This window comes from Garra rufa, chromosome 9, assembly GCF_049309525.1.
Source record: "Garra rufa chromosome 9, GarRuf1.0, whole genome shotgun sequence".
Taxonomy (NCBI): Eukaryota; Metazoa; Chordata; class Actinopteri; order Cypriniformes; family Cyprinidae; genus Garra; species Garra rufa.
In genome coordinates this window covers 5387209-5400705 of record NC_133369.1, presented here as the reverse complement: position 1 = coordinate 5400705, position 13497 = coordinate 5387209, and the positions used below count along the sequence as shown (strand labels likewise).

At 45.7% G+C, this 13497-nt stretch overlaps 1 protein-coding gene across 2 annotated transcripts in view; it reads right to left on the bottom strand.

Moving 5' to 3' along the window:
* The window catches only part of znf385d (zinc finger protein 385D), a 113835-nt gene extending 101596 nt beyond the window's left edge, over positions 1–12239 (bottom strand). For both annotated transcript variants that reach the window (XM_073847109.1, XM_073847110.1), the window contains exon 1: positions 11928–12239. In XM_073847109.1, coding sequence (XP_073703210.1) covers positions 11928–11952 — 25 coding nt within the window. In that variant the 5' untranslated portion in view covers positions 11953–12239. The remainder of the gene's footprint in view (positions 1–11927) is intronic.
* Positions 12240–13497: the final 1258 nt, after the last annotated feature.

Here is a 13497-nt window from a genome sequence, read left to right as displayed (position 1 = left end):
ATGAATTTACATTCTTATTTTTTGCACATGAATTTTTTTTGTGAATATATATTTTTTTTTCGTGCACGTGAATTGGGACACACATGCTATTCTGCTTCCATAGAAAAACAGCATAATTTCATTTTCAAACCTCTGGTGCACTCCAGACTTACCAAAAAGGTTTACGTTTCAAATTTTTTGCATTTTTTAGATAGTAAAGTAAAGATTTGAAAAAAAAAAAAAAAAAAAAAAAAACCACCACTGGGAAGCAAATTTTATCTAGTGGAAGCGTTTGGTACTGTACCCAAACAAAATCTTACTGAAAGCTGATTTTTTTTTTACGATATCAACCTCAAATTTGGAGCGCAACTTTAGAACTATGGCTCTCACATTTTTAGAGTAAAACATGTTTTGTAAATGAAAATAGTGTGTCTGCTTTGATTATTTTGATTATTAAAATATAGTGAAACAAGATGCCTTTGAGATGTTTTTTGGGTCGATCATTGAGTTTTCAACAAGAACTGCTATATAATAATTTTTTCATACGAAAAAAACTTGAGTATATTTCAAAAATTGTATATTCTTAGAATTTATCTTAAAAATGTCTTAAGAAGATCTCCAACCAAATGCAATCAGATGTGCAACTTCACTGGTTTCTCCCAATGTTTTTTTTCTCTCCATTTCTGTTACCAATGGAGTTTTAGTTTTCCTACATTTACCTCTCAATTACCTCTTAATGCTTTTGCATCTAGGAATTTATTTGGTAAACATGTTTATTTTGTAGTTTATGCGCATAACTTCTTACAGAATAAAAACGGTTTTCTCTTCAAGCGAGTGCATACATTTTTGATGTGTTTTTGCAAAATGTTATTCAAACCTAATAGCATTTGTTTATGCAATATGTACATAAAAATACTGGATGGAAATGTGCTGAGTGTAAAAATAGCAAGTCAAATTTGACAAATTGAAACTACAATGAAAAGCCAACATATATGCATAAGTGCTATATATAGTGTGGAATTGTAAAGAAAACCCAAAATGGTTGACTATGGCCAAAAAAACACTGCAGTGGTTCAAAACCCTGAATGCAAGCATGAACTTTGACTTTACTCTCACCCACCTGTTTCACTTCTCACTGACTCTATCAGCACCCACCGGCTATGTGAAACACTGCTAAACACACACCGCTTCCCACTGCTGCAGCGATCGCAGGAATGAAACCAAGAGGAGAGAAGAGTGTGTGTGTGTGTGTGTGTGTGTGTGTGTGTGTGTGTGTGTGTGTGTGTCTCAGAGAAACTGCCTGTAGCATCGTCTCCATATCTCTGTTCAGATGTGCCCATCATCTTAAAACAGCACTCGCTGCTCGCAGCGCTGCTGACTGAGAGAAAAAATGATGTCTGGAGGACAAATATGGCACGTAAATAATTAATCACATCCGCTCTGTTTGCCCGTCACTAGGATTCTCCTAGACTTGATCCAGTCTGCTTTCTCTCCATGTCCCTTTCTCAAACACAAAACACACACACCTGCACTCAAAACACACACTGGCATAGCTCAGAGAGTCTCTCCTGCTGGACTGTCACTCAAAACACATCCTAAGAGTGTATAATATACACAAGTTTAAATCAATACAAAAATTTCGAGTCCTTCAGGTTGAAAACAAGCAAAAAATCTTGCATTATTTACAGCAATGCACTTACAAAGGACGTCTCGGTGGTATTGCACTAGGATGAACAGTAAAATACATGCAAATCAAAAACAAAGCACCAAGACTAACAACACAGTATGTTTGAACTTGACTAGTCTAACAACTCTGTGCAAGGTTATATTCTGTGCAATATTTTTTCTCATGTTATAGAATCAAGGTTTAGCTGGTTAGCATGCACAGTTTGCCCCTGCTGGTAGATGTCATAACTACACCATTATACTGCTAAAAAAGAATCTTGATGGCCATTGAAAAATATCTATGCATGCTTTTTTAGTCATGCATTACTTTTTATATAAAATGCAAAAAATAGAAAATAAATAATATTACTCAATAATAAACAAAAATTTATATTTTATTTTTATTATTAACACATACCTATTAATGCTATTTTAAAGCAAATAAAACACAGTTTCCATCCCAAGTATGTAAGCGACAGTATTTCAGAGCCAATCATCAGGGTGCATTCCTCAGTCACATGACTAGAGGCAAAGTCATGACTTTTTTGAAGTGCATCTAGGAATTTATTTGGTAAATGTGTTTACTTCGTAGTTTATGCGCATAACTTCTTACAGAATAAAAAAGGTTTTCTCTTCAAGCGAGTGCATACATTTTTATGTGTTTTTGCAAAATGTTATTCAAACCTAAATGCTTGCCCACAGCATTTGTTTCTGCAATTTGTGCATAAAAACACTGGATGGAAATGTGCCGAATGTAAAAATTGCAAATCCTCGTTAGCTAGTGCTGAAAAGTCTTAATTGCCATTGAAAAATAGCCATGCCATTTTTTATATGCATAATAATAATATGTTTGAAAATAGGTATGCATTGCTTTTTATATAAAATGCAAAAAATAGAAAATAAATAATATAAATAAAAAATAATAATATTTTATTTTTATTATTAACACACTTGTTTTTTTACATTTCAGAATTAAGGCTTTTATAACGAATGAAAATAAAATAAAAATATTTTGTAAAGGTCAATTTTGTGAATTAAATGTTTACAAAAATTGATGCAAACATCCTCTGAGGCTACATGCTTGATCTGGGAAAATAAAACGAAACTTTAAAAAGCACCACAGTGATAACACAGCTGATTCAAAAATATTAAAAAAAAATTATAAATATTATAAAAACATTCACCGGCACATCTTTCTCTCAAATTAAGTATCGTACCAATAGACAGACTGGACACTGCTTCAGGTATTACCAGAAAAATCTACCCACGGGAATTACGTCGATAACGCATAACCAGACGTTCGTCCAGACAAGTAGTCCCACTGCTAAAAGGATGATTGAGACAACTAAACCGCTCAAATAATAAACATGCACAGCACTCCAACACGTTTCTGCTCTGCATCCCTCTAGAACGCCTCACATCTTAGACTTCCATTGCAAATGCATCGCTGTAAACATCATTTTGTTTGTTGTGACAAACTGAGGGATGAGTCAATATATTATACCCCAGATGGAGCTCATAAAGTTGTTTTGCACATTCCATTAAGGACCAGTTGTGACAATGTGCACTGGATTCAGTACGATTCGTCATTTAAGTAAAGAATTATAAGCCTCATGTAAAAAAAACATACATGTAAAGCTGATTACAATTGACTCCCAACTAGCAGTGGTCAGGAAGCACCAGCCACGTGCTTTGCAATCTGAGGTTCTAAACCAAATAAATAAATATCTGGGGTTAACCACACTGTAGTCTCCACTGTCATCACCCACATCACAACAACATCCACACTGCTCTAAAGCCACAGGAGTCCAACAGACCATTTCTGAGTTGTAAAAGAAGTCTATTTAAGACAGTTTATTGACCTTTTTGTACCAGAACCAACACAGATTTGATCCCAATTGGCACCCGTGTGATTGCTCAAACTGCACTGGATGAATAAAGATTCTAGCCCTGGAGGTTCGCAGTGTATAAAAATGCTAAATCCCCACACTGTTTTGTTTTTGCTCGGAAAGATGCACAATGCAGGCAGTGGAATGAGAAAAAACAACGCAAGGTCTCAAGATGTGCTTTTTAACAGCTGAACTTATTTTAAAGTCCCCATGAAATCAAAATAAAAGTTTTTTGGCTTTTAGTATGAATATGTTTGCCCTAAAGTTTTCTGTAAGTTAGTGTGTGCCAAAACAATGACAAAATTCGCATTTAGAAGACATAAGCATTCAAAACTTACAGTCTTCCGCCAATACGGATCGACGATTTTGATGAGATCAGCCTGCACTTCAGCTTCTCATCAAACTTTCTGTCCAATCAAATGCTCTCTAGAATTCGATGCGTTGGGATTTTTCCGATATTTTTTCAATATGCATTTCATTGGGGTGAGACCACAAAACATATCGGATTTTAATTCTATACAGAATGCTATTTTATATGTAGATAATGCAATGTGGATGAGATTTTAGCTGTCATACACTGTCAAATGTGGCTTTACCCAGCTCAACGGCTTTAGCCCAAGCTATGATATGAACAAAACGCTATTGGCTATTTAAAAAAGGGGGTGGGACTGCTGGATATGCCCCGCCTTGTCTTCCTGTTTCAGTTGAAATTACGTCAATGCATGGAATAAAGCTGCATGTTTCAAAGCACTTCAGTGGACCTTTAACTTGAGTGCCGCATTTTTAGAAATGCAAGTGCAATGGTCAAATTTCTCCATCTAATGTGTGGAAAAACAAAGAAAAAGTAGCACATGTTCAAAAGGCCCTTTATAGGTCAACATTACACATGTGGGTCTGTTCCAAAATCTAGCAAGATCCCTTCATAGGCAGCACTCTGGGTGTCAAACCAATAGTGCTCCTAAGTTAATGGTAGCATGTTACAAAGCAAACAATGGAATGCTCTAATAAGGTACTCCAATTAATAAATATTAGGGCTGCACTCGACTAAAGATTTTTCTCGTTGACTAGTAGTCATTCATTTTAAGCATTAGTCGACGATTAGTTGCAAGTTTATTAATTAACCATATAGATCATAATAATGAGCCTTTAATTGCCTACATAGTGTGACGAGCGTCCCGCTTGGATATCAGCGTCGCCCTGGAAACCAACGATGTCCACGCCCCCACGCTCATCACGCGGGAATCAGTCTCAGCTGCGTCTCATCAGCCGGCGTCCTCATAAGCCGCGTGCCGGCTGACTCAGTTGAGAAACGATCTCCCTACGAGCTCAGACTAATGGTTCTCTCTCTTCTTTCTCAGACAGCAGCTGAACTGATTCCCTCACGTTTCACTGGATCTGCACCGAGCACGAAGATTGAAGAGCACCAACCGTCACGAGTCTCACACAGCCAGCGGCCATCACTTTCACTTTCACTTTTGACTTACGTTTATCAATAAATCCACCCTCCGGGGCTAAATTGTGAGTTTTCTGTCCTGTCTTCCTTCCCACCCGTGACAGTCTGGTGGAGAATGCGGGCAGATTGGTGAAGGTTTTCAGGCAGAAAATTATCAACTCACTTTTCACCCGAACTTTTTTTTCTGTCTCACCATGTCACAGACACCAGCGGAAGGCGAGCGCTCCTCCCCAGAGATGGACCAGCTGCTACAACGGCTCACAGAGGTTAGCATCCGCCAACAACAAATTGTGGAACACCTCGCCACCCGCCAGAGCCAAACGGAGCAGGAAATAGCATCCCTTCAAGTCGCCGCTGCCGCCCAACGCGCTCCGCTACTGGACACGCGCGCTCACGCCGCCCGTCTACTGCCAAAATTAACTCCCCATGATGATGTTGAGGCTTTCCTACAGATGTTCGAAAGTACCGCCGTATCTGAGGACTGGCCACGGGAAGACTGGGCACGGGCACTGGCGCCCCTACTCTCCGGTGAGGCACAGCGCGCCTATTTCTCTCTTTCACCCGCTGCTGCAGAACAGTACGGGGAAGTGAAGAATGAAATCCTGGGTCGTCTGGGTCTCTCTCCTGTTTGCGCCGCACAGCTCTTCCATGAATGGGAGTATAAGCCCCGCCTCCCTGCCCGTGCCCAGATCGTCGAGCTCACCCGTTTGGCACGTCACTGGCTGTTAGAAGGAAACCCCTCGGCTGATCAAGTAGCGGAGCGCGTGGTCGTCGAACGCCTCTTGCGAGCCCTGCCCCGTTCACATCGCCAGGCCGTGAGTATGAGGAACCCCTCCAACGTGCAGGAACTCATTGAGGCCGTGGAGTTGGCGGATGCTACTCAACAGCGGGAGGCCGGGGATCGAGCGCCGCCTTTTCCCCGGAGGGTGGTCCAGGAGCGACGCGCGCCGGAGGGCACACCGCGACCATACAGCAGGCCAGCGGCTCCCTCTCCCCGCGACGAGCCTATGCCGACCGAAGTCCCTGCGGGCCCCACCAAGAGCTGGCTGGCGGGCTGCATCATGCATGCGGACGCACCATCAGGAGCTCCGGAGGTGGAGGTGAAAATCGGCGGTAAGCTCTTCCGCGCCCTTCTGGACTCCGGCAGTGCGGTCAGCCTGGTGCAGTCCCATATCCTCCCTCCCAAGGGTGAGTCGAAGGCGGTGCTACCAATCACATGTGTCCACGGGGAAACGAAACAGGTTCCCGTCAGACGAGTCACTGTTTCTGCCGCCATAGGCACCTGGCCGCTAGAAGTTGGACTGGTCGAAGACCTCCCCGTGCCAGTTCTTCTCGGGAGGGATTGGCCAGGCTTCGACCGCCTGCTCACCGCCGCCTCTCAGCCCGCCAGCCCAAGAGGGAGCCGCCGGAAGCCAAAGACACCTCGCGGGCCACGCCGTCGTCCAGCACTTCTGGCTTCGGATAGCGGGAGAGATGGTGAGTCCCCTTCCCAAAACTCTAACGTGTTTTATGATGTCTTCCAACAGGCTACTGAAGGGGGCTCATTCGCCAGGGACCAACGGGAAGACGATCGGCTCAAACATTGCTGGAACCAGGTCAGGTCCATTGACGGCCGTGACGTCCAGCCAGCTCCTCACCCTCTCCCGCACTTCGTGGTCCAGAACGGCCTGCTGTATTGTGTCGCAGAGCGAAGGGGGGAGGAAAAACGTCTGTTGGTCGTCCCACGTTCGAGGACGGAGACGGTCCTTGAATTGGCACACTCGCATCCCATGGCCGGCCACCTGGGACAGGAGAACACCATTAGAAGGATCCGGGACCGTTTCCACTGGCCGGGCCTCGACGGCGAGGTGAAGCGCTTCTGTCAAGCTTGCCCTACCTGCCAGCGGACCTCCCCGAGGAAGCCTCCCCCCTCACCGCTAATCCCATTACCTGTCATCGACGTGCCCTTCGAGCGCATCGGGATGGACCTGGTGGGTCCGCTGCCGAAGTCTGCCCGGGGCCATGAACACATCCTGGTGGTGGTCGACTATGCCACGCGGTATCCGGAGGCGGTCCCCCTCCGAAAAGCCACGGCCAAGAACATCGCCCAGGAACTCTTCCAGCTCTTCAGCCGCGTCGGCATACCCACCGAGATCCTGACCGATCAAGGTACTCCCTTCATGTCCCGGCTAATGGCAGATCTCTGCAGGCTGCTGCGGGTGAAGCAGTTGAGGACCACAGTTTACCACCCGCAGACCGACGGACTCGTCGAACGCTTCAATCAGACCTTAAAACAGATGCTTCGACGGGTCAGCGCAGAGGACAGAAGGGACTGGGACCTGATGCTACCGTATGTCCTCTTTGGCATCCGTGAGGTCCCCCAGGCCTCAACTGGCTTCACCCCATTCGAACTCCTCTTCGGCCGGCAACCCCGTGGCCTCCTGGATGTGGCGAAGGAGGCCTGGGAGCAGCAGCCTGCCCGTCACCGCTCTGTGATTGAACACGTCCAGCAGATGCGAGAGAAGATCGACCGGGTGATGCCATTAGTTCGGGAACACCTGGTGAAAGCCCAGCAGAGCCAACAGCGTCAGTACGACCGGACCGCCCAACCACGGGAATTCCAGCCCGGAGACCGAGTGATGGTCCTGGTCCCTACCGCGGCCTGCAAATTCCTCGCTACCTGGCAAGGCCCCTATACCGTCATAGAGCGAGTTGGACCTGTCAACTACCGGCTCCGACAGCCGGGGAGGAGACGTACTGACCAGGTCTACCATATTAACCTCCTCAAGAAATGGGTCGGGACCAGGGACCAGCTCGCCGCCCTCTGCCTCTCCGAACCCGTGGTTGTGGACATGGACCCCCACCTCTCGGCTACCCAGAAGGGAGACCTCCAACACCTGATCGGTCAGTTCTCTGATGTGTTCTCCCCTCTCCCCGGGCGGACCAACGTCCTCCACCATGACATCCGTACGCCACCGGGTGTCGTCGTTCGGCAGCGACCCTATCGGGTCCCAGAGGCTCGTCGGCAGGCTATTGAGGACGAAGTCCAACAAATGCTGAAGTTAGGGGTGATCGAACCATCACGCAGCCCATGGTCCAGCCCCATCGTTATGGTCCCCAAGCCAGACGGCACCCTCCGGTTCTGTAACGACTTCAGACGACTCAACGAGGTATCCGAGTTTGACGGCTACCCCATGCCTCGGGTGGATGAACTGCTAGACCGATTGGGACGGGCCCGGTATATCTCCACCCTGGACCTCACTAAAGGTTACTGGCAAGTACCTCTCTCTGAAGATGCCAAACCCAAAACCGCCTTCTCCACCCCTAGCGGCCATTGGCAATACCGGACCCTCCCCTTCGGTCTTCATGGGGCTCCAGCGACCTTTCAACGGATGATGGACGTCATTCTCCGGCCGCACCAGCAGTACGCGGCCGCGTACTTGGACGACGTCGTCATCCACTCCGAGGCATGGGACGACCACCTTGACCGTCTCCGGAGGGTGCTGACGGAGCTACGAAGGGCTGGGCTGACCGCCAACCCCCGCAAGTGCCATCTAGCTCTACGGGAGGCGAAGTACCTGGGATACCAAGTAGGACGAGGCATCATCAGACCGCAAGAAAAAAAGGTAGAAGCCATAAGGACCGCGCCAAGACCTATCTCCAAGACCCAGGTACGAGCCTTCTTGGGGTTGGCGGGGTATTATCGCTGCTTCATCCCTAACTTCTCCTCTTTAGCCGCCCCTCTGACAGACCTGACCAGGAAGGGGCAGCCGGAGAAGGTTCAGTGGTCTCCAACGGCGGACGAGGCCTTCCAGCGGATAAAGGACGCCCTAACCTCGGAGCCCGTCCTGCGCGCCCCGGACTTTCGCTGCCCCTTCCTGCTACAGACGGATGCCTCGGACACCGGCCTCGGAGCGGTCCTCTCCCAGGTCCAGGAAGGAGAAGAGCATCCAGTCCTTTACATCAGCCGAAAGCTGACCCCGGCCGAGAGGAACTACGCCACAGTGGAAAAAGAGGCCCTAGCCATCAAGTGGGCAGTCCTGGAGCTGCGGTACTACCTCCTCGGCCGGAGGTTCACCCTGGTAACCGACCACGCCCCTCTTCAGTGGATGGCCAAAGCAAAAAACACCAACGCCAGGGTGACCCGATGGTTCCTAGCGCTCCAGGACTTCCACTTCGACGTCAAACATCGTGCTGGGGCCGCCAACTCCAACGCCGATGGACTCTCTCGGATCTGGGCAGCTTTCGCAGGTCTGTCAGGGGTCACTCCCCACCCACCCCCTGTCTCTCCCCTATTTTCTCATCTCATCCACAGGACCAGGACGACGCTTAGGGGGGGGGAGTGTGACGAGCGTCCCGCTTGGATATCAGCGTCGCCCTGGAAACCAACGATGTCCACGCCCCCACGCTCATCACGCGGGAATCAGTCTCAGCTGCGTCTCATCAGCCGGCGTCCTCATAAGCCGCGTGCCGGCTGACTCAGTTGAGAAACGATCTCCCTACGAGCTCAGACTAATGGTTCTCTCTCTTCTTTCTCAGACAGCAGCTGAACTGATTCCCTCACGTTTCACTGGATCTGCACCGAGCACGAAGATTGAAGAGCACCAACCGTCACGAGTCTCACACAGCCAGCGGCCATCACTTTCACTTTCACTTTTGACTTACGTTTATCAATAAATCCACCCTCCGGGGCTAAATTGTGAGTTTTCTGTCCTGTCTTCCTTCCCACCCGTGACAATAGCCTAATAAGTGCTCAAGCGCAGGCAAAAAAAAAGCTTGCCACAGTACACCGGCAGATAAAACAATTATGAATGTGTCAGGGAAAACAGCAAGGAGACTTTTTGTTAACGTTTTAATAATTTATTGATAAACTAGTGCTTTCTTTGTTTTCAGTTTAGGAGATGAAGTTGGCAGTAAGGATGTGGCTGTATGCATGTTTCATATGGACTACATAATCTGAGAATGTTTGTTTTCTATTTGAATTAGTTCATTTAAAAGTATACATTTCACTCTCTATAGACATATTTTTCATGTCTGCAAGGCAAGTATACACCGAGTTTCAAAGTTTTGCGTTCAAGTTCACAGAGACTGAGATGGCAAAAAGTGCATCCTGTTTGCTTACATTATTTTACAAAAGTACAATGTTTCGTTGTTTTTGTGAGTGCACACAAACAAATGTAGAGTCTTTACAGATTCGAAAGATGCATTTCTTTTATCTGTATGACCAAGAATGAAAGAGTATTTTAAGAGCAAGTGACCGCACTGGTGCCTTCATCTGTCATGCAGTAAGCGAGCTACTATTCAGCTTTCACACTCCTCACAGACACTTGGGCAGCGCACATTTTTCTAGGTTAACATTGGATTGAGCAGATATGTGAAGTTGCTAATACTTACATATTTCATCGATATAATAAATATTGAGTAAAATAGTACATTTTTACATTTTTATCAACACCTTGGTTTCAAATGAATTATATGCATATACTTTATCTGTTTTCTTGGTTACCAAGCTCACTACAATGCATTGTGGGATTGCATTCACTGCAATTCACTACTTTAGAATTTGGCAATCAAACAATCAAGCTGCAACCTTTAAGAACTATGATGCCTATGTAGGCAGCTCACTAGGTTTTGGAACGCAACCCGTGTCTACATTGAACATGACAGGTGTTGCATCACATCCCTTCGACTACTGCATTAAAGCTGCACATCAGGGAGCAAAAACGTTAAGGTATCTGATTCCATTTGGAAGTTATTTGTCACCTGGAACCACAAAACAAGGGTCAGTTTCTTGAAATTGAGATTTATACATCATCTGAAGCTGAATAAATACACTTCCCAATGATGTATGGTTTGTTAGAATAGGACAATATTTGGCAGAGATACAACTATTTGAAAACCTGGAAGCTGCAAAAAAATCTAAATACTGAGAAAATCGCCTTTAAAGTTGTCCAAATGAAAATCAAAAATTAAGTTCTGATATATTTACGGTAGGAAATTTACAAAATATCTTCATGGAACATGATCTTTACTAAATATCTTAATGATTTTTGGCATAAAAGGAAATTCTATAGTTTTGACACATACAATGTAGATTTGGCTATGTGCTACTTAAGACTGGTTTTGTGGTCCAGGGTCACATTTAAATGCACAACAAATAAAATGCATCGTAAAAACTATTTGTAAATAAAGAATGTTTGAAAAAAATGGCTATGCTATATAGAATACGAAAAATAAAAACAAGGCTTCCAGTGCACAGGGTTTGTGAGCGATTTAGTAGTCGTGCATCACGGGATGCCACCTGCATCTGGAGTAGACATGGTGTGACATGTTAAGCAGCAGAGTAACATGTTAATACTTCAAATAAACTAGTTATAATTATGCATTATTTAGAAGTTATAATTGCATTATTGCTACAATTTTGCTACAGTGCAGGACTGCAAAAAAGTTGATAAAAAGCATTAAAAAATGCAAACTTCACGCAAATTTAAACCTTTAAACGTTTTAAAAGTTCATGTCAATGTTGTTTAACAATTCCAATACTTGTTCTGACATTTCTAAACCTGTTAAATCAAAAACCACGGCTTCAAACTCCATCTAATGCACTGGCTTCACCTCGGAGCAACAGATCTGCTGTATCTCCTGCGGTGAGCTCTGTTACCGTTCCTCCGCACATTCGGAAAGGAATCATCCGTTCAGCGGGAAGCTTCATTTCCAGACGACACGCTGAGACACAGAGCTGTACGTTTCCTAAAAATCTCCTAATCCCTTCAGTTTTGTTGCAGCTCACGATTTCACGCTCTTTTGGCGCCTGCTAAACTCCACCGCAACAAATCAGGTGTCTGGTGAGGCACGCGAGACGCGCTCCTCTGATATCCCTGCGAGAAACCCCCGCTGTGAACGCCAGACGGGGAGCCTGGAAAACAAAACCATAGACTTTCAAACTGACTGACTCGACTTACCGATAAACATGCTCTCCATGGTCATCACGCGTCCAGATCCGTGGCGTCCTCACGCACCGTTGCCATCAAGAGTGAAACCATGATCTCATCTGTGCATGTGGGAAACCACGACCACGAGGACTGCAACGACACCTCGCTAGCTTTCTGTCCGTCTCTGTCTGTCTGTGTGTGAACTGAGATCCCACTTCAGAGAAACTCTCAGTCTTGCTCTCGCACCTCGTCCTCAGCCTTGTCTCAGAGTGTGCTGATCCTCTCTAGCTGTAATCTGACTCCTGGTGAAGCAGCTCTCTCCGGCGTGCCGATATCAGCGTCTCTGGCGGGAGTCGAGCCGCGGCTGCTCATTTGTTCTGTCTGAGTGTTCCTCAGGCACTGCTCTCTCTCTCTCTCTCTGTCTTTCTCTCTCTCTCTTATCTTGCGTTCGCTCTTCCAGCACCTCCCTACTTCATCTATCATGCTCTCTCGCTCTCTCGTTCTTCACAGTTATCTGGTGATGTCCTCATAAAGTTAACTAGAGTTCTATTTCTAGTTTATTTTAATATTTTTTTCTAGTAAGAAAATGTGAGCATTTGATTTTGCTGCAAAAGAAATCATTGTCATGGTGCAAAAGTGTTTGGCAGGGCATTACTAGGGTGTTTTTTGCTTTGGTTGTGGTGTTGCACCACAGTTGCTAGGGTGTTTAGGCTGGTTGCCAGGGTGTTTTGTTTGGTCACCACGGCATTGCTACCATGTTCTGCGTGGGTGCAAAGTTGTTCTAGGTGGTTACTAGGATGTTTGGGTGGTTTCTCCACTGCTCTGTTTATTGTTATATCTGTTGTTGTTATATGGTTGCTACCATGTTCAGGTTGATCTAGGTGGTTGCTAGGGTATTTTGGGTGGTTTCTCCACTGTTCTGTTTGTGTTGCTGATATTTGGTTGCTACCATGTTCTGTATGGTTTTTTAGGTTGATCTAGGTGGTTGCTAGGGTATTTTGGATGGTTTCTCTGCTGTTCTGTTTATGTTGTTGCTATAGGGTTTCTACCATGTTTTGCATGGTTGCAAGTTTGATCTAGGTGGTTGCTAGGGTATTTTCTGCTGTTCTATTTATGTTGTTGCTATTGGGGTTGCTACCATGTTCTGAATGGTTATTAGTTTGATCCAGGTGGTTGCTAGAGTATTTTCTGCTGTTCTGTTTATGTTGTTGCTATAGGGTTGCTGCAATGTTCTAAATGGTTGCTAGGTTGATCCAGGCGGTTGCTAGGGTATTTTCTGCTGTTCTGTTTATGTTGTTGCTATAGGGTTGCTGCAATGTTCTAAATGGTTGCTAGGTTGACCCAGGCGGTTGCTAGGGTATTTTCTGCTGTTCTGTTTATGTTTTGTTGCTATAGGGTTTGTACCATGTTCTGAATGGTTGCTAGGTTGATCTAGGTGGTTGCTAGGGTATTTTCTGCTGTTCTGTTTATGTTTTGTTGCTATAGGGTTGCTACCATGTTCTGAATGGTTGCTAGGTTGATCTAGGTGGTTGCTAGGGTATTTACTGCTGTTCTGTTTATGTTGTTGCCATAGGGTTGCTACCATGTTCTGAATGGTTGC